The 21,530-nt window shown below is 37.4% G+C and overlaps 2 protein-coding genes across 9 annotated transcripts; one reads left to right on the forward strand and one right to left on the reverse strand.

Annotated features, from left to right (window-relative positions):
- Positions 1-13,066: 13,066 nt before the first annotated feature.
- Positions 13,067-15,723, forward strand: LOC113722832 (uncharacterized). 4 transcript variants are annotated; one of them, XM_027246059.2, is made up of 9 exons: positions 13,067-13,152; positions 13,324-13,493; positions 13,597-13,659; positions 13,786-13,805; positions 13,889-13,936; positions 14,365-14,432; positions 14,678-14,796; positions 14,992-15,094; positions 15,425-15,723. In XM_027246059.2, the coding sequence occupies exons 1-9, from the start codon at positions 13,080-13,082 to the stop codon at positions 15,430-15,432; spliced, it is 672 nt and encodes a 223-aa protein (XP_027101860.1). In that variant the 5' UTR covers positions 13,067-13,079; the 3' UTR covers positions 15,433-15,723. The 4 variants fall into 4 exon arrangements, with proteins under 4 accessions (XP_027101860.1, XP_071916468.1, XP_071916467.1 ...); XM_072060367.1 differs by lacking the exon at positions 15,425-15,723 and having other exon boundaries at positions 13,299-13,493; positions 14,992-15,193; XM_072060366.1 differs by lacking the exon at positions 15,425-15,723 and having other exon boundaries at positions 14,992-15,193.
- Positions 14,438-19,532, reverse strand: LOC113722831 (type I inositol polyphosphate 5-phosphatase 4-like). Of its 5 annotated transcripts, XM_072060362.1 has the most exons (9): positions 19,125-19,532; positions 18,251-18,522; positions 18,085-18,163; positions 17,882-18,001; positions 17,188-17,793; positions 16,689-16,952; positions 16,186-16,369; positions 15,958-16,067; positions 14,438-14,741 (listed from the first exon to the last, which is right to left on the reverse strand). In XM_072060362.1, exons 2-8 carry the CDS (start codon positions 18,351-18,353, stop codon positions 15,984-15,986), a joined length of 1,440 nt encoding a protein of 479 aa, XP_071916463.1. In that variant the 5' UTR covers positions 18,354-18,522; positions 19,125-19,532; the 3' UTR covers positions 14,438-14,741; positions 15,958-15,983. The 5 variants fall into 5 exon arrangements, with proteins under 5 accessions (XP_071916463.1, XP_071916464.1, XP_071916462.1 ...); XM_072060363.1 differs by lacking the exon at positions 14,438-14,741 and having other exon boundaries at positions 15,789-16,067; positions 18,085-18,160; XM_072060361.1 differs by lacking the exon at positions 14,438-14,741 and having other exon boundaries at positions 15,789-16,067.
- Positions 19,533-21,530: the final 1,998 nt, after the last annotated feature.

A 21,530-nucleotide genomic window follows, 5' to 3' on the forward strand; every position in this document is an offset into this window, starting at 1 on the left:
GAAGTAACGACCTCGGCGAATACCGATCTCGTCCTTCTCGAAGCTTGGGGGGCTTAGTGAGGATGGTCATTTCGGCCCGGACAGTGGCAGGCCTTTCTCAGTGGCACCTCCCGAAGGGCCACCTAGGCCTTAATCAGTGGCACCTCCCGCAGGGCCACTTAGGCCTTACTCAGCGGCACCTTCCGAAGGGCCACCTCGGCCTTACTCAGTGGCACCTCCCGAAGGGCCACCTCGGCCTTACTCAGTGGCAGGCCTTCCTCAGTGGCACCTCCCGAAGGGCCACCTCGGGCTTAATCAGTGGCACCTCCCGCAGGGCCACTTAGGCCTTACTCAACGGCACCTTCCGAAGGGCCACCTCGGCCTTACTCAATGGCACCTCCCGCAGGGCCACTTAGGCCTTACTCAGCGGCACCTTCCGAAGGGCCACCTCGGCCTTACTCAGCGGCACCTTCCGAAGGGCCACCTCGGCCTTACTCAGTGGCACCTCCCGCAGGGCCACCTAGGCCTTAATCAGTGGCACCTCCCGCAGGGCCACTTAGGCCTTACTCAGCGGCACCTTCCGAAGGGCCATCTCGGCCTTACTCAGTGGCACCTCCCGCAGGGCCACCTAGGCCTTAATCAGTGGCACCTCCCGCAGGGCCACTTAGGCCTTACTCAGCGGCACCTTCCGAAGGGCCACCTCGGCCTTACTCAGTGGCACCTCCCGAAGGGCCACCTCGGCCTTACTCAGCGGCAGGCCTTCCTCAGTGGCACCTCCCGAAGGGCCACCTCGGGCTTAATCAGTGGCACCTCCCGCAGGGCCACTTAGGCCTTACTCAACGGCACCTTCCGAAGGGCCACCTCGGCCTTACTCAATGGCACCTCCCGCAGGGCCACCTCGGCCTTACTCAGCGGCACCTTCCGAAGGGCCACCTCGGCCTTACTCAGTGGCACCTCCCGCAGGGCCACCTAAGCCTTAATCAGTGGCACCTCCCGCAGGGCCACTTAGGCCTTACTCAGCGGCACCTTCCGAAGGGCCACCTCGGCCTTACTCAGTGGCACCTCCCGCAGGGCCACCTAGGCCTTAATCAGTGGCACCTCCCGCAGGGCCACTTAGGCCTTACTCAGCGGCACCTTCCGAAGGGCCACCTCGGCCTTACTCAGCGGCAGGCCTTCCTCAGTGGCACCTCCCGAAGGGCCACCTCGGGCTTAATCAGTGGCACCTCCCGCAGGGCCACTTAGGCCTTACTCAACGGCACCTTCCGAAGGGCCACCTCGGCCTTAATCAATGGCACCTCCCGCAGGGCCACTTAGGCCTTACTCAACGGCACCTTCCGAAGGGCCACCTCGGCCTTACTCAATGGCACCTCCCGCAGGGCCACCTATGCCTTACTCAATGGCACCTCCCGAAGGGCCACCTCGGCCCATTATAAATCAAGGTGGTATCTGCCCGTTTTACCACCTCGGCTATTGTCCTCAGGTCGTTAGCCGAGGTGACGCCTGACTGACACAACTGCGAAAGGTAGGAAATGACACCTGACACATCTGACACGCCTGGCATCTGATGGACAGCCGCTCTGACACGCGCCGTCTGAACCTGGCACCTGTCCCCTCAGGCCTTTTCACAGAGACCAGTCAAATCCGTCTAATACGCCGGTCAGCCCAGATCCTTAGGGACTCGCGATGTCAGTCCCTCTCTCCAACCAATCCCCTATAAATACCCAGAGTATCGATCAAAAGGGGGAGGACCATTTTTCTGGTAACATTAGCCATATTGCTCTCCAGCATATTGCTCTTTAAAATACCGAACTAACTTAAGTTTCGGAGTTACACCGGGGGATTCAGCCCCTCTTGTAACCTTAGCAGGTGACCTCGCCGCAGTGACTCATCCGAGATAGGAACTTCCCTCAATCCGGAGGACTCACCTCAGCCGGTCAGAAATCACCTCTTCAATTGACTCGTCACAGGGGACCTCGTCACAGTGACCAGTCTCAAGGAGGAGGTATTCTCAGTCCGGGAAATTCACTTCATCCGGTCAGAATTTACCTCTTCACTGGCGTAATCGGCTGTTCAGCATTAGCAAAGACAATTGAATCAAGAATTGCCATATTTTTAGTATGAACTGAATTCCCAGCATGTGCTCCCATACCATGATGCCTGGGTGGGCGATAGTGCAGACAACTAAAAAAAAAAAAAAAAAAGGAAAAAAGAAATCTAAGACATAGAGTATTACTTATGCTTACTTAACAAGAGTGATCTACAGTTGGCTCTGATTTTTATGTCTTTATTTTGTTACAAATTCATCATCACGAAAGAGTCAGTGCAGAGCGGCTTCGAAATTTCGAGCAACGGTGACATAGACAAGACGGTAGGCAGTATTCCTCTTGCGACCCCTTTGTCACTTAAATGTGGAAAAAAAAAGAGAGGGATGGTATAAACCAAAGAATCCTAGTATTAATTTGTATGGACAATGGGTTGAGAACGGAATTAAAGAATGCGAATCCACTTGCTATTGAAGTTAAAACGACTCCTCCAGCATCTGCCCTGATACATTTTGGCTGACCGCCCGTCTCTTTCCAAGACAATGACTTCACTCCACTTTTAAAGCGCTATCTATCCATCAAACTCATCTCCACGAGCAAATGGATCCATCAAAAGTCAAATAAGAATGAATTCCTTGTTTGCTCTTCTCTTCTATAGCGTCTACTTATGGAAAGCAATAAATGTTTTTCTTTACATGGTAATCTTTTTTTTTCCTTTTTGTTTAATCGCTTCTTCTAAGTAACATTAGGCTTATAAACTACTCATCTTTTTTTTTTCACAAAATCATATTCTACTCTACTATATTGTGTGACTCCGCTACTATATCAAACTTAGGTTGACCTGCCTTTTATGTTTTTTGGTTTTTACATATAATATTTTGCAGCTCTATTTTTTTTAAAAAAAAACACAGAAACTGTAATCTATATCTATATAAATTTGAGAAGGGATTTTTAGGAACAAGCCTCCACAAGCCTTCCCACTCTCAACTCTATTTTCCTAGCATTTCACATTTATCTTATTTCATAAAAAATATCATGAGCACATTACATCCCCACGTTTCCCTCAAATAAGGAGTTAACTTCAACTAACACTCCCACGTTCCTTCAAATAAAAATTTAACTTCCACTTACATTAAAACTGTTTCCATTTACCCGTGCGTCAGATCTATATCTATCTTAACTCCCACTATCTCACTCCCACTATCCCACTATCTTAACTCATATTTTTGTATTTATTTTAATACATAAAAAAGTAGTGAGTTATTACCCACCTTATCACCAATCAATATTCCCACTATCCCACTATCACCTTATCACCAATCAATATTCTCACTATCTCACTCCCACTATCCCACTATCTTAATTCATCCTACAATTACTCCTCTCTCTCAGTTTCTTATTTATTTTAGGTTCTCTATTGATTTTGTAAATGTATTGATTTTGTTTCTTTTGTGAGCAGTAGTGGAAGATATTATGTGCGGAGACTCTAGCAGAAATCAACCTTCTTGCGGCCGACTTAATTTTCCAAGTCAGTCCCCTCTGCCTTTTAAGTATGTTTTGCTTTTCCTTTATTTTTTGTCATGAATGATATTGCATTGATTTTCTGATCATCCATTATTTCTGAAAATTTTTTACAAAATCTTATGAATGGTTGTTTGCTTATTGTTACACTGTAAAGTAAAGATAAAAAGGTATTGCTTGCTTTATATAATTGCGGATGGTATAGGTTCATGATTGAGGGTTCTACTATTTCTAACATAAATTGTATATTATAAAAATTTATTTGTTTGTATTACTGAAATTTTTTAATTATTTTTTATTGCACATTTATCACATAAAATAGGTGTTACGATAGTTATTTTCATAATTTTATTCCAAAAATGATCGTGCATGAAATAAAAAAAAAGATTTTTTGATAATTAAAAAAAATAATTAAAAATAGTTTATAATTGGAGAAAAATAATTCAGATACTACTAATAACTAAGGCACTATACGCCCATTATTAAAATTGGATTAATTTTTAATTTCGTCAGAAATCCTTTTGGCAAAATTGCATTATAGCCTTTCTTTTCTTTATCAACAATGACAATTACAACTACGTAATTCATCTATCTAACAACAGCACAATTCAACTCATGGAATAAATAGTTCATTGCTTAAAGTACTTAAATGAAAGGTTAGAGTCAAGTCCTACTTAACACCTGCAAGTAATATATTACAATTAGAAAAAAGAAAATGATTCAAGAGGAGCAAAAAACAAGCCCCTGACATATGTGCAATCGTCAAGGCACTTTTGAGCATTTAAAACTGCATTCCTTAGTTCAGGTAACCACTTCTCTGTAATTGTTTTCATTTGATTACAATGCAATTCTATTAAATTCTATTGATGCTATTTCTATATTAATTATTGTATTTTTTTGGTTAACAATTCTCATACAATGTATCACTATTTACACATAAAATAAATACATAAACTATTGATTTTTAATTTAATATATATTTTATTTCTAGATCAAAGAAATGAAAAATCTAACTATTCTCAAGATCGCCAGGCATCCACATCACCAATGATTTTGCGTGATCATGGTAAATATACAGTTTCTTACATTATCATACTCATCTTACATACACATTTTTTGGCTGCACTATCTTGCTAAATCAACTATAGATACAATACAATACAATTGTATTACATTCTATTGATGCTATTTATAGACAACTTAGCAATTTATTTTATTTTATAGATTACCAATTACTACATGTACCAAAATATTTTTATATAGGGATTACTTCATTAACTATGGGTGCTAATAACAATTCAATTGGTGCGTATTTTTCATTTGATTATAACACAATTGTATTAAATTCTATTGATGCTATTCTATATTAACTATTGTATTTTTTTGTTAACAATTCTCATACAATTATAAAAAAAATTCTCATACAACTGAAAAAAGATGGTTCTTGAATGATATATACATTCTATTATATTTCAAACTATTGTTAAACAGATATTATATTTTAATTTTATTGGTAAAATTTTTTCACCTTTATTTGCTCACCATTTTATTTTTTTTTCAATAATGTCAGCACCGTGCATAGCACGGGTATTCCCACTAGTTCTGTAAATATGAGATCATGCGTCCATCGCGTGGGGAACAGAAATTGTACTCGTTAACTAATGCAAAAATAAGGTCATTCAAATTAATTATGATGAAAAAGCGCAAAATGCAACTTAAAATCTGACATGGTCATGGTAATTACTAATTACAGCATTAGTAAAACATCAAGTGAATCGAGTACGCTAGTACTCCCTTCGTCCCACTTTGATAGTCCTATTTTTCTTTTTCGTCTGTCCCAAATTGTAGTCCACTTTCCAATTGAAGAATGTAGTTGTATTTAATTTTTCTAAAATACCCTTATTAAATGGAAGTTGTTGTTACTATAAACCTACTTCATTTAAAAACTGACATGGTCATGGTAATTACTAATTACAGCATTTGTAAAACATCAAGTGAATCGAGTACGCTAGTATGTTCATTTTAATGCGAGGAAACATATTTTGTCAATCATTTTCTTCAATGAGTTGCATTGTATCGCCGTGTCATTTTTGACATGATATTCTGCAACGCATTTTGAGGTACCTCTCTTTTTTATGTAACATAAAAACATGGTGCACGTACTTTTATGTCACGATTTTCACGTACGCAACTTTAAAATTTTTGTCAATCATTTGTCATCTCTCATGGATCTGCCTTCCAAACGTTTCTATTTAACGACAAGAAGAGTCAGCCAGCAGAGAGATAGAAAGAGTTAGTTTTAAGATCGCAAAATTTGCAACCAAACTGATACGTGATGTTAAGCGGGAAAGAGCTTTCCTCCTGTGACTCAAAGGTGCATCACGGTTCTGTTGTACGCTGTTTGTAAAGGTACTACCTATTAATAGAAAAGCAAGCGACATTTTGACCAAAAAGGAAAAAAAAAACGACAAGAAGAAAGTGAGGCGATGTTGTGGAATTTATCTCAACTCAATTCTTAAAGAAAGTTGTCTTTAACGGTTATGGATGTTTACATATTTTCTAAGCACTTTGCATATTTATTGTAAAACACAAAAAAAAAAGGAACGAATAATCTTAATTAATTAATTAATTAATGTCGAGTGTCAGGTCATTTAACGGCTGAGAGATATTTAATATCCTACATGGAAATGGAGTATCTGCTTCCACAAAGAGAGAGAAAAAGCCAACTACTTTTCTCTCGTTCTTAACGGGTTGAGATGTAAAATAACAACGAGGCACGCTTTGCTTTACACCGACTTATAATCATATATTAATTTTCCGAATGAAAAAATTAAAAATGTTACAGACGACATGGTTTTCAAAGTTACAGCGAATCTCAAGTCATAGTAGTGATTTTGTTGTTTGGATTTCAATTTTTTTTTTAAATAATATTTCCCTTGTATAGTAAATATATTTTTTTTTATATTTTCAATAACTCTTTTATTTCACATGCATCGCATCACAAAAAAATGATACAGTAATTATTTCAAATATATTATTGATACCTTGTTGATTGTTCTTGTTTTTCTTTTCTTTTCTTTTTTAATTGTGCAAATGCTGATTATAAAAAATGATTTTTAAAAATAATCAATATCAAGGAAAGCTATTCTTACTTTGATAAAATTTGGAGTTTAGACAAACCAAATGAAAACCTAAAAAAAAAAAATTTTTCAAAATTAGAATCTACGACTAACATAAAATAATCAACCTAGAGCTGCCAAAATCCCACACTTTCAATGGAAGTCACCCGCACCCCACGATTGCGAGTGATAGGAGGGCCGATGGATGGCTCTATTCCAATTGACATGAATCTTGAGAGTGCTCATCTCGAAAGGTGGTTGTGGAAGTGGGGAGAGACCAAAACCATACATACATATATGTATATATATAACCCCATGCCATAATCCCACATTTACAATTGGGTCAAAAAACAGTAGTGTATGTTAAGAAAGGCTTCCTTGTGCGCTTATGTCCCTTGAGGAACGACCGGGATATAGACTTTTATGATTCATCGAATTGGTTTGTAAATTGTAATCATCAGAGAAAACATCTTTTAAATTTTAGTGCCTTTTTGCACCTTTAGGGCATTATTATTTGACCATCGGGAAAATGAATCATGGAAAGTTGGCCAAACTTAGCGTCCAAAAGCATTATTAATTCCAGTGGTAATTGGCGCTACGCGACGTGCTTAAGATTCCTTCATGTGGTTTCCGACTCTTTCCATTTTGCTACGTGACAACTAACGCCCATGACACGTCACCCACTATCCTCTCTTTTTGTGTTTTGAATTTGAGGGGCCAGCGCAATCGACGTCTGCTGAAATTTTTGGATGATCTACTATCCAAATTTTTTCCTTTACTCCGATATATTCGTATCTACATTCTTCATCTAAAATTTGAGATTATAAACTGATTACTCGATTTACATGCTATATATATATGAGTAAATTTTATATATATTGTTAATGTATACACTATCACAGTTAGATGGATGACACATGAGTAAATATATTTAATGGTCATATATCTAATGGTGATAATGTATGCACTGACTGACTGACAGTGTATGTAAGATTAATCCTATAAGTATTAGAAAAAAAAAATTGTGATTTTCCAATTAGCCCCTATACTGTCATATGCATCAAGTTCCTCTTAAAACTCATGCCTAGTTATAGACTTGTTGACCGGTCAAGTTTAGGTTGAAATTGAATGTTTTAGACCTGAACCCGTTTATTTATACTTGTTCCGGATTCGACTCATGTATTTGATGGGTCTTACACTTAGGGGTGCGCTTGACAAAACTGAATTCTGAAAATTGAAAATTAAAATTTGAATCTATTGAGATATCGAATTGTTAAGTATTAAATTTAGATAAGTGATAAGTGAATAACTTATCATTTAATTTCGAGAGCAAGTTTTATTTAAAAAATTCAGTACCACTTAATTAATTCAGACATTCAATTTTTGATTATTAAACGCGTTTGAATATATTAAGATTTGAATTCATTAAATTTAATTGTGAACTAAGTTATCAAACATGGTCTTAATCTCCCAAATCCAAATCTGATTGCCTGGCCTATAAGCATCAAATTCAAACTCGCATTTGTTATTTATGTCACGATTTAGAATAGTCTACAATCATCGAGTTCCATGCAGTTCTCCCAAGTCTTAATTAACTAATAGCACGAAGCACGGAACTATGGAAAGACAGCTAATGTTAGCTACCGCGATTCTAGTTCTTGTTGGAAGAGGAGACCATGCCAGGTACGGTCAAGGAGGGGTAATTATTAAAATGATTTGAAAGTTTATATTTCTGCCCTATAAATTTGAGAACCTTTTTGATTAAGTCTTAATCACTTTATCAGGCAAATTCAATGCAGTACACAAGAATGCCCTGTATAGATTGAATAAAGTTGGCTAAAGACCTACACTGCACTTCAATTAAAGAGACTTGGCGACTCATGATCGACCCAATGCAATAATTTTTTCCCCATTGCAATCAGATAGATAAGATCCTGCTTTAGTAATAGTAATCCGTGGCAAACATTTTTTCGTTAAAGTAAAATCTTCTGAGGTAAAATCCCCCATGTACAAGATTTTACTAATCGTTTTTGTTGAAATAGAAGTTTCAAATGGGTAGGGTCTCGTGACGTTAACATTAGTGCTTATCTTTAGGCTCCCACTATAACACCAACAATAAGCCTAAACGTGCTCCCATCTCTTCCTCTTTCATATAGAGAGAAACAACCTTGCCTGCTCTTACAATTTACGCACGTGCACTGTATAATGAGGGCAAAAACAAATTTTTTTTTTTTTTTTTTTGCGATATGTGGAGAGGCCTAACGCCTATTGCAAAGAAACTAAACGAGGGGTGTCATGAAAGGGCTTTCTCAATAGCAGTAGCTTTCTTTAGTAACGAGGGGCTTTCTCAAATCATTTCTAATTTTTCAGCAGGCAGGCTGGATGGCAACCTTTTTGGTGCAACTTGGGAGGACGGTATTCTTCGGTGGTGTCTTGCACTGAAGAAGAGGAAGAAGAGCAATGATGAAAAATGGACATATCTGTCACTTGACGAGTTGGGAAAAAATGGTGAGGGAGCAACAAACGACCCTCTTGACCGTCCAATCAATAATCCTCCAAAGAACACTCGCTGTTCTATTTAATTTTCAACGTGTTCTCGACCATTGGAGCACACTTAACATACACACAAAAGAAAATTGAACTCCCACCCCTGTGATCCTTCTCTTCTCTTGGACACTACTGACTCTGGTTGGATTTCAGCCTTTCAGGAAGCAAAAGGACAACGCTTTTCTTTTTTAACTGTATGATGAGAAAGAACTGTTGCAGTAAATGAAGTTGCCGAATTGGAAGCTAATATCTGAGAGCTTGTGATATCATCATCATGAGTTGGGGGGAGTGGATTATTGTCTGCTCAAAGGAGTACCCTAAAGGGACCGCCGAAGCACTTTAACACGACTAGATAAACCAAACAAGTTTGTTGGGAACAGTTAACCCCACCCACAAAAGGCGCGGAGCTCCGGCCTTCCGGCTTCCTGCTGCATTAATTATCCACCGCATAGTCTCTGTTTCACCATTTTTTTTTCCGTACCAACAACTTGTTGTATTCTTTTTAGCAGGTGAGGTGAGGGAGGGATGGAATTTAAAAAGCGAGGAGGAGGAGGAGGAGGAGGAAAGGAACGAGACGAGGGAGTCCGTCACGATTAGTTGTAGATAGAATAGCCAATAATTACACGAGATCTCAAATACGGAGTAGTAGTTGGTCCCGTCAATGTAACTAGACGGCGTGATATGCATATGATTAAGCCGGTGGGGTTTCTGCTTAGTCCTGTCTCGCGTACTTCGCTGGAATCAAACTTATTGCGAGTGGTAATGACCATGATTGTGGATTTTGGAGGTTGTACAGTCAGAGTGATCAAGTCGTGAATATATTTGTTTGTCCTGCATCTACTGAACTTTGATATGATATGATTTATGTGAAGTGGAAGCAATCTTTCCGTCATTCCAGCTATAGGAGACACATTTGTGCTTTGCACAGGAGGAGGAGGAGTACTGACGATTCATTCCTTAAAAATCCGTGAAGCAGTAGTACTGGGATCAGATCCGATATGTTCAGTAGAAGTTTTTATAATGCTAGTACACATGTTACCTCCTTTTAATTTGTCGAGTTTCTTTACAACTTTTTCCTTGATTTTTGAACGCTAACCATTCTTGAGTGAAGTCAGCACCGTTCCATCACTCGCATAATTAACTGTTGGCCTTTGCCGGATAAGACTGCTTTACTCACTCACCCTACTAGTCACTAGCTACTACTCTCGGTTCACTGCTCTCCATCCCATCATGCTGGTGAATGAAGATTATCTCTCAAGTGCTGCTGTGAGAAGGTGATTAATTAGTGGACGATGTCGGGGTCACGGGGGTGAAAAAATTAAAATTCAACCTAGGAGAAGGTGGTGACAAATTCACGTGGGATATGCTGCTGCAACCTGACTCTCTGGATTGCTCTGTCATCATCATTTTATCAACCGTAAAAGTTAAAAAGAGTTAAATGGAGAAATTGAGCAGCTTCGTGTCTTCTTTTTTTTTTTTTATCGAATATGTCATGAAAATTGAACCCTGAATTCACTCTATTCCGGCAGGTAATCTTTGTTGCATGAAGATGAGCTCTTATGAACCCTGAATTCACTGCTTCGTGCAACTTTTGATCATTGCCCCCCGCTCTTATATGTGCATCGCGTCCAGCATTAAAGTTAAAATTATTCATATAAGCATCATCGTGAAGTTCAAATGGCATCAGGTAAATTAAATTACACTCATGCATCAGATAAGAGATCCTAGCTTAAGTTTTCTTCTTTTTTTTTCTGACGAAGATATCAGCTGAAGTTGATGGATGGCCACGAAAAATTGGAGAGGGACTAGACTTCCCATTCCAAATTCTAGTTGCTGGCACAATCATAAGCCGTGGAGATATAACTGAACTTGTACGTACGACTGATGATGGGTGCAACCGAGCAAGATCCGCGACATGCGGCCTGAACGAAAGTCGCTTTTGCTTTCAAGCAAGTCTTGCCCCTCTTTTTTTCAATGTTTTCAGAACCGAACCGGACCGGCCGGTTCGAACCGTTGAAACTCGGACGAACCGTGCGAACCGTTAAGAACCGTGAACCGGCGGTTTTTAAAATTCTTCAACAAAATATCAAGAATGGTGTAGCTATGATTCGAACCTGGATCTCCAAGTTTGGATATGATAATCTTACCGCTAGACTATAGTTAAGTTTGTTGAGAATTCTACTTGACTAAAAAATATATTAAAACATCAAGTTCTTCTCTTATTTTTTTTTTCAATTTTTTCTTCTTAACCATTTTTAACCCAAATATCCACAACAAGATTTTCTCAAGTCTTCACCATTATTATTAGGTTATTATCTTTAGCAGATTGTAAAAAGTTGAAAATTTCAACTTTTCTTGTTTTCCAACATCTTAGTAAGTTTAATTTTTTTCTTTTCAAGGCTTTTTTTCTATATTATTATCTTTAGTTGATTTTTTTGCATTTTCTTCTTTTTCCCCTCAATTTTCATATGTTTCCCTCATTTTTGTTTTATTTTTATTTGATTAATTAAGGATGAAATTTTTGCAAAAGTAATGCACATCCGTGTAGGAATTGGGTAGGAATTACAAATAATAACATTGGGCTGGTCAAAAATATGGTAGTTGGCACATAATCGAAGCTATTGATAATTGAATTTAAAATAATTAATGGTATAGGATCATTGAATTTAATATAACATGTTAATTAATAATGTTTAGTAGCAATTAATTTTTTATGTGTTTAACTGTATATTTGTTTTTAAAAAATTTTTAGTTTTTTTTAGTTTGAGCAATTAGATTTATATTTTTATAATAAAATTTTAACTTTTTCAGCTTAAGTTGATGAAATTGTGAAGGTGGTGTGGTTGCTTATCATGCCACTGATAAAAGTTTGCTATTCAAATGGTTTGTCTTAACTTGAACTCTTTTATGGATTTTTTTAAGGCTTGTAAAAGAATTTCAATATTTAATTTATTTATTTTTTGTGTTTTTATTTGTGATAATTGGTGAACATTTGGATTGTATCTATTTATGTTTATAATGAATTTATGAAAACTTGTGGTGAATTATGATATTTTAATTATATTTATCATTCCATGTTTTATGTATAACTTTTAGAAAATTTATTATTATCATAACTTAAATTAAGTTATGTTGGTAAAGTTCAAGTGTAGAATGAAACCTGCTTAGTACTTAACCAAAAAAAAAAAAACAGTGAACCTGTGAACCGGCCGGTTGGACCGGTCGGACCGGTCAGACCGCGAACCGGCCACCTCTCCGGTTCACTGACCGGTCCGAGTTTTAAAAGTTTTTTTGGCCTCTCTCTCTCTCTTCTTCTTCTTCTTCTTTTTTTTTTTTTCGTTTGTTATTCTTTTCTAAGCAAACTGCGTCGCTGGTTCATTCACGAAATCTTTTGGGTAAAAGCTGATTATTTTTTTTAAAAAAAAAAACAGGATAAGCTAAAATGATTATTCTTTGGGTAAAGTACTACATAGATTTTAATTTTTTTTTGACAATTAAAAAATCTAAGATATAAATGCAAAAGCAAACCACAACCATCGAAAGATTTTATTATTCGAAATCAGAATCTAAAATCTGGTAAAATAATCAGACAATAAAAGGGCCGCAATATGGATGAAACTTGAAAAAAAATTAAAAAAAGTAAAACAGGAAACATAAAAAGAAATCTGAACAGGATGGACTAGCCCTAGGCCCAGATTTCTTGGGCAAGTTCATTATGGGCCTCAGTTGAAAACCTGTCTTGTAATTCTTTACCTTCGGATGCCCTTCCGCATCTCGGCCCACAAATATTAAATACTACTATAAAAAAGGCGGGGGGACTGTAGCAGCCGCTTTTGCGATTTGAAATAAACAGAGAAACTTTCCCAAACCGATGGCGGGAATGGACTCAGAGAAGCAACTCCTGTCTCTCATTCGCGACTTCGCTTCCGAAAATTCTCATGGAGGTGAGCTTTTGTATGGTAATGTTAAGTTGATAGCTCTTTTCTTTACAAAACATTTCATAATTCTATAGGTTCAATAACCTCTTACTTTCTGGGTAAAATAAGCGAAGGACTTGAACTGCTCACTTAAAGCTGAATACGTCTTTCAGTATTCTCATGATTTGTATCGCGTAGAGCACGAAATCGTGAATCTTAAGAAGCGCATTGAAGAACTTCGATCCGAGCTTATTAAAGCGAATGTAGAGCTCGAAGATGCCAAGCTTGGCAAGGAATCATCGGAGCAAGAGCTCAAAGGCTACGAAGTCGAATTAGCTATGAACAAGGCCTCCATTCAAACCCTAGAGGTCGATTTTTTTTCCTTCAATGGACCTTGATTATGCTAAATTATACTACTTCATTTTCCCGATTTGTTGAGCACTTCAAAAGTTTGTTAAATATTGCTTCTAGGCGAGGATTAATTCTGTTCAAGATGAGATATCTGCGCTTGGATCTGAGTTAGAGGCTCTGAGGGTATGGACTAGGCCTTGGGCCGTACTTTGAATATTTCCATGCTTGTGAATAATGGTACAGATTTTGGATAATGTTTTACGTTTGATCTCTGTGTAAATGTGCATGTTGGCTGAACAATCTGCAAAGAACCAAGGAGATGCCGAAAGGTACACATTACTCTTTTCTACGTCTCCTATTTCACTTTTATTATTCTTTCTGTTATCCTCTTATTATCATGCCGTTGCCTCAGCAGAGACGATTTTATTGATAAAATGCTGGAGCTTAATGCGCGTATAAGGTAATTTCTCCGCTCAGAAGTAACCAATATGTGTTCACCTTTTCAATACCTGTGCTGATATGATTGTTTCAATAATGCGCGTATAAGGTAATTTTTCCGATTATGCTTGTTATGATGCATGGCATCTCACATAGAACTTTGCACTAACATATATAGGAAGACTCTGTTTATGTGGCTATTTACTTACTGAAAAGCTGGTGATTCTGCTACTCGAGCTGAATTCATAATCTTCAGAATCCATCAAATAGCATATTGTAGAGTTCAAGATGCTTGCATGTCATGTATGAGTGGGCCAAGCAAAATTAGTTCAATGACTGTTTTGTCATTGTTCTCCCTGCTCTACTTAGTCTCAGTCCTTATATATTCTGATTACTTAAGTTATGCTAGTTGGATAAAATTTTTGACAGTTTCTGTCATCTTGGATGCAGAAAGTTCCATGAGTCTGTCGTCTCTGATCCAAATAAGGAGGATTCTTGTGGAACAACATCAAGCAAAGGTCTGTTTTGAGCATAGAATACTGTAACTTCATTTTTGTTGTGGAAGGTTCAGCTGAGAGGGAAGTTAGATTCGTGCTATAGTGTTCCACTCTCTCTCTCTCTCTCTGACATTTATGAGCACATACACTTGCGCACCCATAAACATTTTGATTAACTAGTAATTATTGTAAAGTTATACAGCTTCATTGAACTGTTGCATCTGTAGCATAAGAAGAAATCTTAAGCATATCATAAACCTTTTCAGAAGGAGTCTCTAAAACCGCTGCTGAGGTTGAAATTGTCCAAAGTGAACTTGATCAAACAGTCTCCTGCATCAAATTGGAGAAACGAGCTTACGAAACTGAACAGAGTGTCCATAAACTAGTGAGTTCAATTCTTCACATAAAAGCAAGAAAGAATTGGAATTGTTAATTCCATCTTGTTTAAACAATGATCCAGTGAAAAACAGCTGCCTAACACTTGTCTTCTGTTGAGCCCTTATCTGGCTCTTTTGAATGCGTGTAACTAGTTTTTGTCTAAATGTCGTTCATGATATTTGAGCTTCTGGTACTTTTGCAGGTTCAGCAGGATTTAAGTGGTCTCGAAAGGAAAGCCTCACTGATGGAGAGTATTATGAAAGAGGATACAGAGTTGAGGGAGTTGACTAGATATCCTTTTAATGGTATACTATGAACATGTGATACTTTTTGAGTGGCAGTGAATGAACACTTACAAGTATTTAATAAGCCAAACACACAAGGAATGTTGTTGGGTTTGTTCAGCTTCCATAATTTGGTTAAGGTTAATGGTAACACTAACATTGATCAGAAAGCATTTAATGGATTGTGGAATGCTTAGTTCCACAGCAGTCTCATACAAAACCTATTTTTTGACAAGGAAGTAGTTCAAGCAGACTTGTGTTTGAGCTTGTTGGTGATAAACTTTTCTTGCTGTCCAGATATATATCTCTAGCTTGTCTGTAATTAATGCGCCTTTGACTTGAAACAAGCAGACATCTGAATTGGAAGAGAAATGTGCTTCGTTTAGAGATGAGTTGCAGAGGAGGTTTCAATGTCCCAGTTGTCAACGGGACAATTCAGAGGCTTTGGATGTGCTTCTCCAGACAATCAGAACTTAAAATCTTGAAATCAGTTTCACATCCAGGAACTTTATTTTGTCAAATGAAAAAGGAATGTGGATTTTGCAAATAAGGAGTCAGGATTCTAGAGTCTTAAAAACATTTTACTCATCTACAGGGCTGCAACTGCTTTGATGATCTTAAGCTGTGTGTTCTTGTAGGGAACTGCAAAATTGATCCTCTGCAATTTAGACACTCATGCATTCTGATAGTTTCTTTTCTCTTGAAGACCAAAAAAGAAATGGAATGTCAATATATTTTTAACTTTGAAGCATGTGACTGTTCTTCAATCCGTCTTTTCTGTTTCCATACACAGCATCAAGAACAGTATTTACACTTGTTTTACAAGGTAACTGAGGAATAATGTTTTTGTCCTTTTTTTTTTGTTTAATTGAGAGTGGATTTACCCCGCTGAAGCAAAGTATTGTTCGGGTTATCTATTAGTTGGGCATGCATCTGCATCCGTTTTAATCAAGGATGTCAATGTTGTTGTAGCTTCTCCGTTTGCTTGCTCCGCCTGCCATAGTAAAAGTCACATTATACCGGAATTTGAGTTTGAGTCTCTTATATGTACTTATTCTTCTTGTGCACACATGGATTCTTAATGTTGTTAGCAAGATCATAGTAGTACTCACGATGCTGCATGGAGTTCCACTAGGTACAAGTGCTGGCACAACAAGCCTGCAATTGGCACGCTTATCAGCCTCTATCTGCGCGGAGAATAGAGCAGAGACAGGCCGGTGATCAGAGAACTTGCTTTCGCTACGGAAATAGGAGATCTGTTTGACCCCTTTACCGTACCATAAAATTCTGTCACACCTGCCATTGCAAAGTTGTGTCATAGCTTCACCATCATTTTTAGTGAGATGTAAAGATGAAACACTACTAATTGAAAGAGTGCTTCCCTACAGCTTCTCTAAAAGAAGAATTAATTAAGACGCTCCACATGCATTCTTGTGCCTACATATAAAAGAATGAAAATTATTGATTTTCCTGTGGTTGAGGACATGATTGGTGCAATATGATGTGCAGACACAAACACGAAATTGCTAGTTTGCTAGAATACGTTGTCAGTGTTGATGGCATGGAATGATTAGGGTTAGAGAAGGCATTAGAAACACAATCCTTCGTTACATACCATGCTGGGGTTCGTTGCTTCTCCCGTGCTCTGCTTGGAAGTCCACCTGAATAACGATTACTGTTAGTGGAAGAGTACTTATAGGTAGGTGGAAATTCTAAGCTTCCCTCTTTCCATCCTTGGAATACTCCGCCATCTTCAAGTTCCTTCTGCAACTGATCAAACTCCTGCAATGCTTTCCAATCTTGCTTCCTTATCAACTCTCTGGCTAAATTGTCTTCCAGATAGAGCCTATAGTTGAGATCCCCAAACAAGAATACCCGGCTGTTCTACAACATAAAATGTGTGCATTTGTTCATTCTTTCCTTTTTAATTGTTTAATTCCATTTTACTATCCATATCACAAGGTTGCTCTCTTCCTGCAATGAACAGAGTTTTTTCTCGGATTGAAAGTGTCTTATACCTAAGCATGTTAAACTATTTTTCCAGTAAGAATTGAATGTTTTCTTCAATTGGTCCATTTGTTTTTTTTTTTTTTTTTGTTGGAAAGACAACTTACTCATGTCCCAAGATGGTCGGAGGCACAAGATTGCCATCACGAGGGAGCCGTGGAAAAGATGTGCGCCGGAAAATTTCTGAGACTTGGTAATTTCTCTTCCCTTCGTCACCTTTCTTTTCCCCAGAAGCCAAGTGAGCAGCAATGAAACAAAAACTAGTTCCTCCGATTGACATACTGACGGAAACAGATCCTTTGTTCCCCAAATAACCCATGATGCCACAGGCCACTGAACAAACTCTCACATCCGATATGCTATATGCCTTCAGCAACTCTCTTCTTATCCAAACACTAATAAATACTCCAACCATCTTCTTGCTGGCTATTAATTTGTACCTACTGTACCTATATGACTGCCCTGTCTGGCTTCTAGTTTGACTTCTTAATTGCGTAGTAATTTGGCTTCTGGAAATATATCGTCTTTCAGTTTCTGGGATTCCCGAATAGTAATAATCATCGCTGTTAATCGGGTTTAGCATAGGTGTTAGCCAAGGGCATCCATATTTGTCATTCAGAGTTTTTCCAATGAGCATGTTCCAGTTTGTCGCTTCCGTTGCGTTTTCTCCAGCTATGATGCTTTGTGGATTCAAGGGAACAATTTCCTGGAATCTGCGGAAGACAAAAGCTGCGTCCATAAAATGAGAGAAGAGACGTGTACCTGTATCAACAACACTTTTGACATTAACCTTTCACGTACCCAAGAACATAAACGTCTGCCGTGTGATCAATGTCTTTAAGGTTCAGCCATTCGTCCAAATCCGCTGCTAGACTGCGTACGGGAGATCTTCCCGCAACATTCCAAGTGCCGACGAAGACTCTGTATAAAGCATACTGAACCATCGTCAACTCCATAAAAGAGACTTACGTAGTTCCTTTTTCAAGTGTTGAGAGAAACCTCACCTTAATTCATGGGTTGAAATGCGTGGGTCCATCTCCATCGACCAGCCACAGAAGCCAGCATCTTCTTCAACCGCATCTTCTACAGAAACCAGTGAGTAATCAACACGGGAAGAAGGTAATATAAATACTTCACTGAACAGGAATGGGGAGGTTATTGTTGTAGAACCTGTGATTCCTGCACGTGAATCAAATGGATCAGCTTTCTTTTTCTTCCTCGAAAACCACCAGCGAAACCTTTCCCTTCTCCGGCTATGCTTCTTGTTTGCCATTACTCAGGAAACAGAACTTGGTACACCCTAGGATGGTGACAGCAAGTATTTCTTCTCCTCGCAATCTTTTGTAAGTTTCTGAGTTGAAGCCGTAAAACCGCGGTATTATGGCTTAGTGACAAACATGTCGGACGTTGATTCTTCTGCGAGCAAATATTGTAGTGATCGCCTGCACAGAAAAATACTAGTAGTATAATAGTTACAGTGAAAGAGACAGCTACAAGAAGATGGTTCAGAGTTCAGATCAAGCGATAATCACGAGAGAGAGAGAGAGAGATCTTAAAAGGTCAAAGTTAGTTGAGTTGCATTTCTAGTTAAACCTCTCTTGTATTTCATGGTGTAATTCACTAGCAACTAATTTGAGCGTGAAGCCATGTGGAAGCTAAGTGTTGGTGTTGTTTGTGGTGCCAAATCTGGAAAGACTTCGGTGTAATCAACTTTTCCATCATTATTGAATGGCCTTTTTATCCTCTTTAACTGTAATTTTCTTCTGCTCAGATAACATTGCTTGTCTCTAACAGACCGCCCTCCATTTACAGCAAAAAAAAAAAAAAAAGTTCAGAAAATTGGTTGATACGTCTCTATTATGTACACACTAATGACATTTTAGGGGATAATTAATTCGAAAACGTAGGCGCATGTGAGAGAAGATATCGTAAAGCAGGAATTTAGATATGGAAATAGTCTCTCATGTGTTGGGTGATTGTTAGTCTGTGTTATAATTCTTCAGCGCATAACATAAATCCAATGGTTTGATTTTTGAGCACTTACCAATGGCCGGCAGCAATGTATGCTTGATGCTGCAATATGACTCAGGAGTCACTCGTGAATTGATTCAGGAAAGGAAACACAGCTTTCTTGATAGTATTAAAATTCACATTCACGGGAAAGAGAGAGAGAATTTCTTTGGCTTGCTTGCACGAACCATCTATCCGATTGGAACGGGAGGATCAATCGCATCCATCCCCGAGAAAATCAAACAAAACATAAGATTTCATTTGCTTCTTGTTTATGCTATGCTATATGGAGTAGTATTTTGTTTGGAAGAGGCCCTGGAGTGAGATGGGTGGCGGATACCAACAATCAGAATCTTTCATACAACAGTTCCCAAACCCGTCTGATAGCCAGCGAAGACTGACTTTCTGGGCTTTTCCTGTTTGTATTATTTTAGCTGTTGAGTTTGAAAACAACCGCAAACTAGCATTTAACAGTTTCAAATATCTGTTAAAGGTCCTTGATTTCCACGTGGAACCCTGTAGAACCGTCTCCACCATATCCGTCCACTTCTACGAATGATCTGTCAATTTCCATACAGCCTGAACGGGGTTTTGTGTTGAAAAAAAAAACACCTGTCATTATTTGTTTTGTCAAATACAACATTCTAATGGACAATCTATATCTATATCTATATCTATATGTATTGCAGAAGAGGTTTTTAGCAGAGATTCTCTCAATGACTTCCAAACTTCTCATCTTTTTTCTAGAATTTTGTATTTATTTTAATACATAAAAAATAGTGGGTTATAACCAACCCTATCACCAGTCAAATTTAAAATTTAAAACTTTTCCATAATCTACTTCATAAACCGTTTATAATTTGTTATTTATACTTTAAATCCTTTTTATTTCTTAATTAAAAACAAATGCTCATTCACATGTTATTTTAATACAATTTTAATTCGGAAGCATACAACATGGTCAAGAAACAGCAGAACCAATTAGAACTAGATTTTGACCCAAAAAAAATTAGGTCTAGATGCCACTGGCACGTTGCTGTAACTTGCGATGCCAATTAGAACTATTTAGCGCTTTTTTTTTTTTGCAAGGAGTTAGGACACTATAAAGTTTATTTAGGCAAACTTTGTCTCATCGGTGATTTAAGTATCAAGTTATTGAATATACTACAAATTCTATAATATCAGTCTGCTATAAAAAATAATATTTTACTAACATGTGGTATTTGCGTACGAAATTTCAGAGGTAAATCAAATGATTTTACTTATACTCTATATAATTTGAATAATTTTTTAGCGAATATAACCATACTATGCAAGACCATCACTTTGTACAATTGGAGCTAGCAAATTTTATATCAATCACAATTTAGATTTTGCTCGATACCTGCGCAGTTGGTGAATTCCATCAGTAACACTACATCAAACTTTTAATGTTATTTCATACTCTTATTAACATGTATTTCAAAAAATTATAGGTTTGAAAATGATACATGTGCTCGAAAGTTAGTTATGTGGTTGAGATCAAGCAATTTTACAACATCACAAGCATTGTTGATAGCAAATTCAAAGAGAATATGGCTATTCGAATATACAATCAAGCATTCGGTAAACTTACTTTATTTAATTTAATTACTGCACAATTTTTTTAAGTTTATAATCATAACCTATACCTTCTTTCATTCTTACTAGATTAAATATTTTCGAATACTTGCTTACATTCAGAGCATTAACATAAAAAACATGTTCTATGAGCTATGCAAAAATTGTGGACAACTATGTGAAGATCATTTTTCAAAAACAGTGTGTATGCATTGTAATGACGTGATCGACACTGTTATTAGTTAATTAATTTCATGTACATTTAATTTCAACAAATTTTTCGGTATTGTATATAACATTTTATTTGCCAAACAGGTACAATATTAACATACAAATCAAAGATTCCAGTGGTAACATGCATCTACAGGACAGATATACATTATTCGTATTTGGTTGTGATGCTTCTTATCTCAGAGAATTACAAAGGAAGGTAGAATTTCTTGATATATGTTTATTTTTTATAATGCTATTTATAAACTATGTAAAAAAAACACTAATTTTGAATTTCGCATTTACTTAATTTTCAGGACAATGGTGATAGGTCGTTCAACCAACGAATTAATTCATGCAAAGATCGTGCATTTTAATTTGTAGTACGCTTTTCACAAAATTCAACAGAATTAATTAAATCACCAATTTTGGCTTTCGTACTAAAAGTTAATTGGTCTGAAGAGTGTTCGCACCTTCATACAAAATTATCAAATCGAATGCATAATATTTATAATTATTTCATTTTAACAACATTTAATTACATTCATATTTATTTATATATCATTCATTTTTCAATATAAATTTTTATTATTTTTTCAGAATCTATCTTCCGAAAAAGGTAATTTTTGAA

The sequence above is a fragment of the Coffea arabica genome, chromosome 7e, assembly GCF_036785885.1.
Source record: "Coffea arabica cultivar ET-39 chromosome 7e, Coffea Arabica ET-39 HiFi, whole genome shotgun sequence".
NCBI lineage: Eukaryota > Viridiplantae > Streptophyta > Magnoliopsida > Gentianales > Rubiaceae > Coffea > Coffea arabica.

Excerpts from the sequence above, each read along its gene's own strand:
- LOC113722832 (XM_072060366.1), top strand. The coding sequence starts at position 13,080 with ATGGCGGGAATGGACTCAGAGAAGCAACTCCTGTCTCTCATTCGCGAC. Across the intron at positions 13,660-13,785 it reads CTGAGTTAGAGGCTCTGAGG|AACCAAGGAGATGCCGAAAG; the intron begins GTATGGACTAGG and ends CAATCTGCAAAG. Across the intron at positions 14,797-14,991 it reads AACAGAGTGTCCATAAACTA|GTTCAGCAGGATTTAAGTGG; the intron begins GTGAGTTCAATT and ends GTACTTTTGCAG.
- LOC113722831 (XM_072060362.1), bottom strand. The coding sequence starts at position 18,353 with ATGGCAAACAAGAAGCATAGCCGGAGAAGGGAAAGGTTTCGCTGGTGG. Across the intron at positions 18,002-18,084 it reads ATTTCAACCCATGAATTAAG|AGTCTTCGTCGGCACTTGGA; the intron begins GTGAGGTTTCTC and ends TGCTTTATACAG. Across the intron at positions 17,794-17,881 it reads GCAGACGTTTATGTTCTTGG|ATTCCAGGAAATTGTTCCCT; the intron begins GTACGTGAAAGG and ends TGTCTTCCGCAG.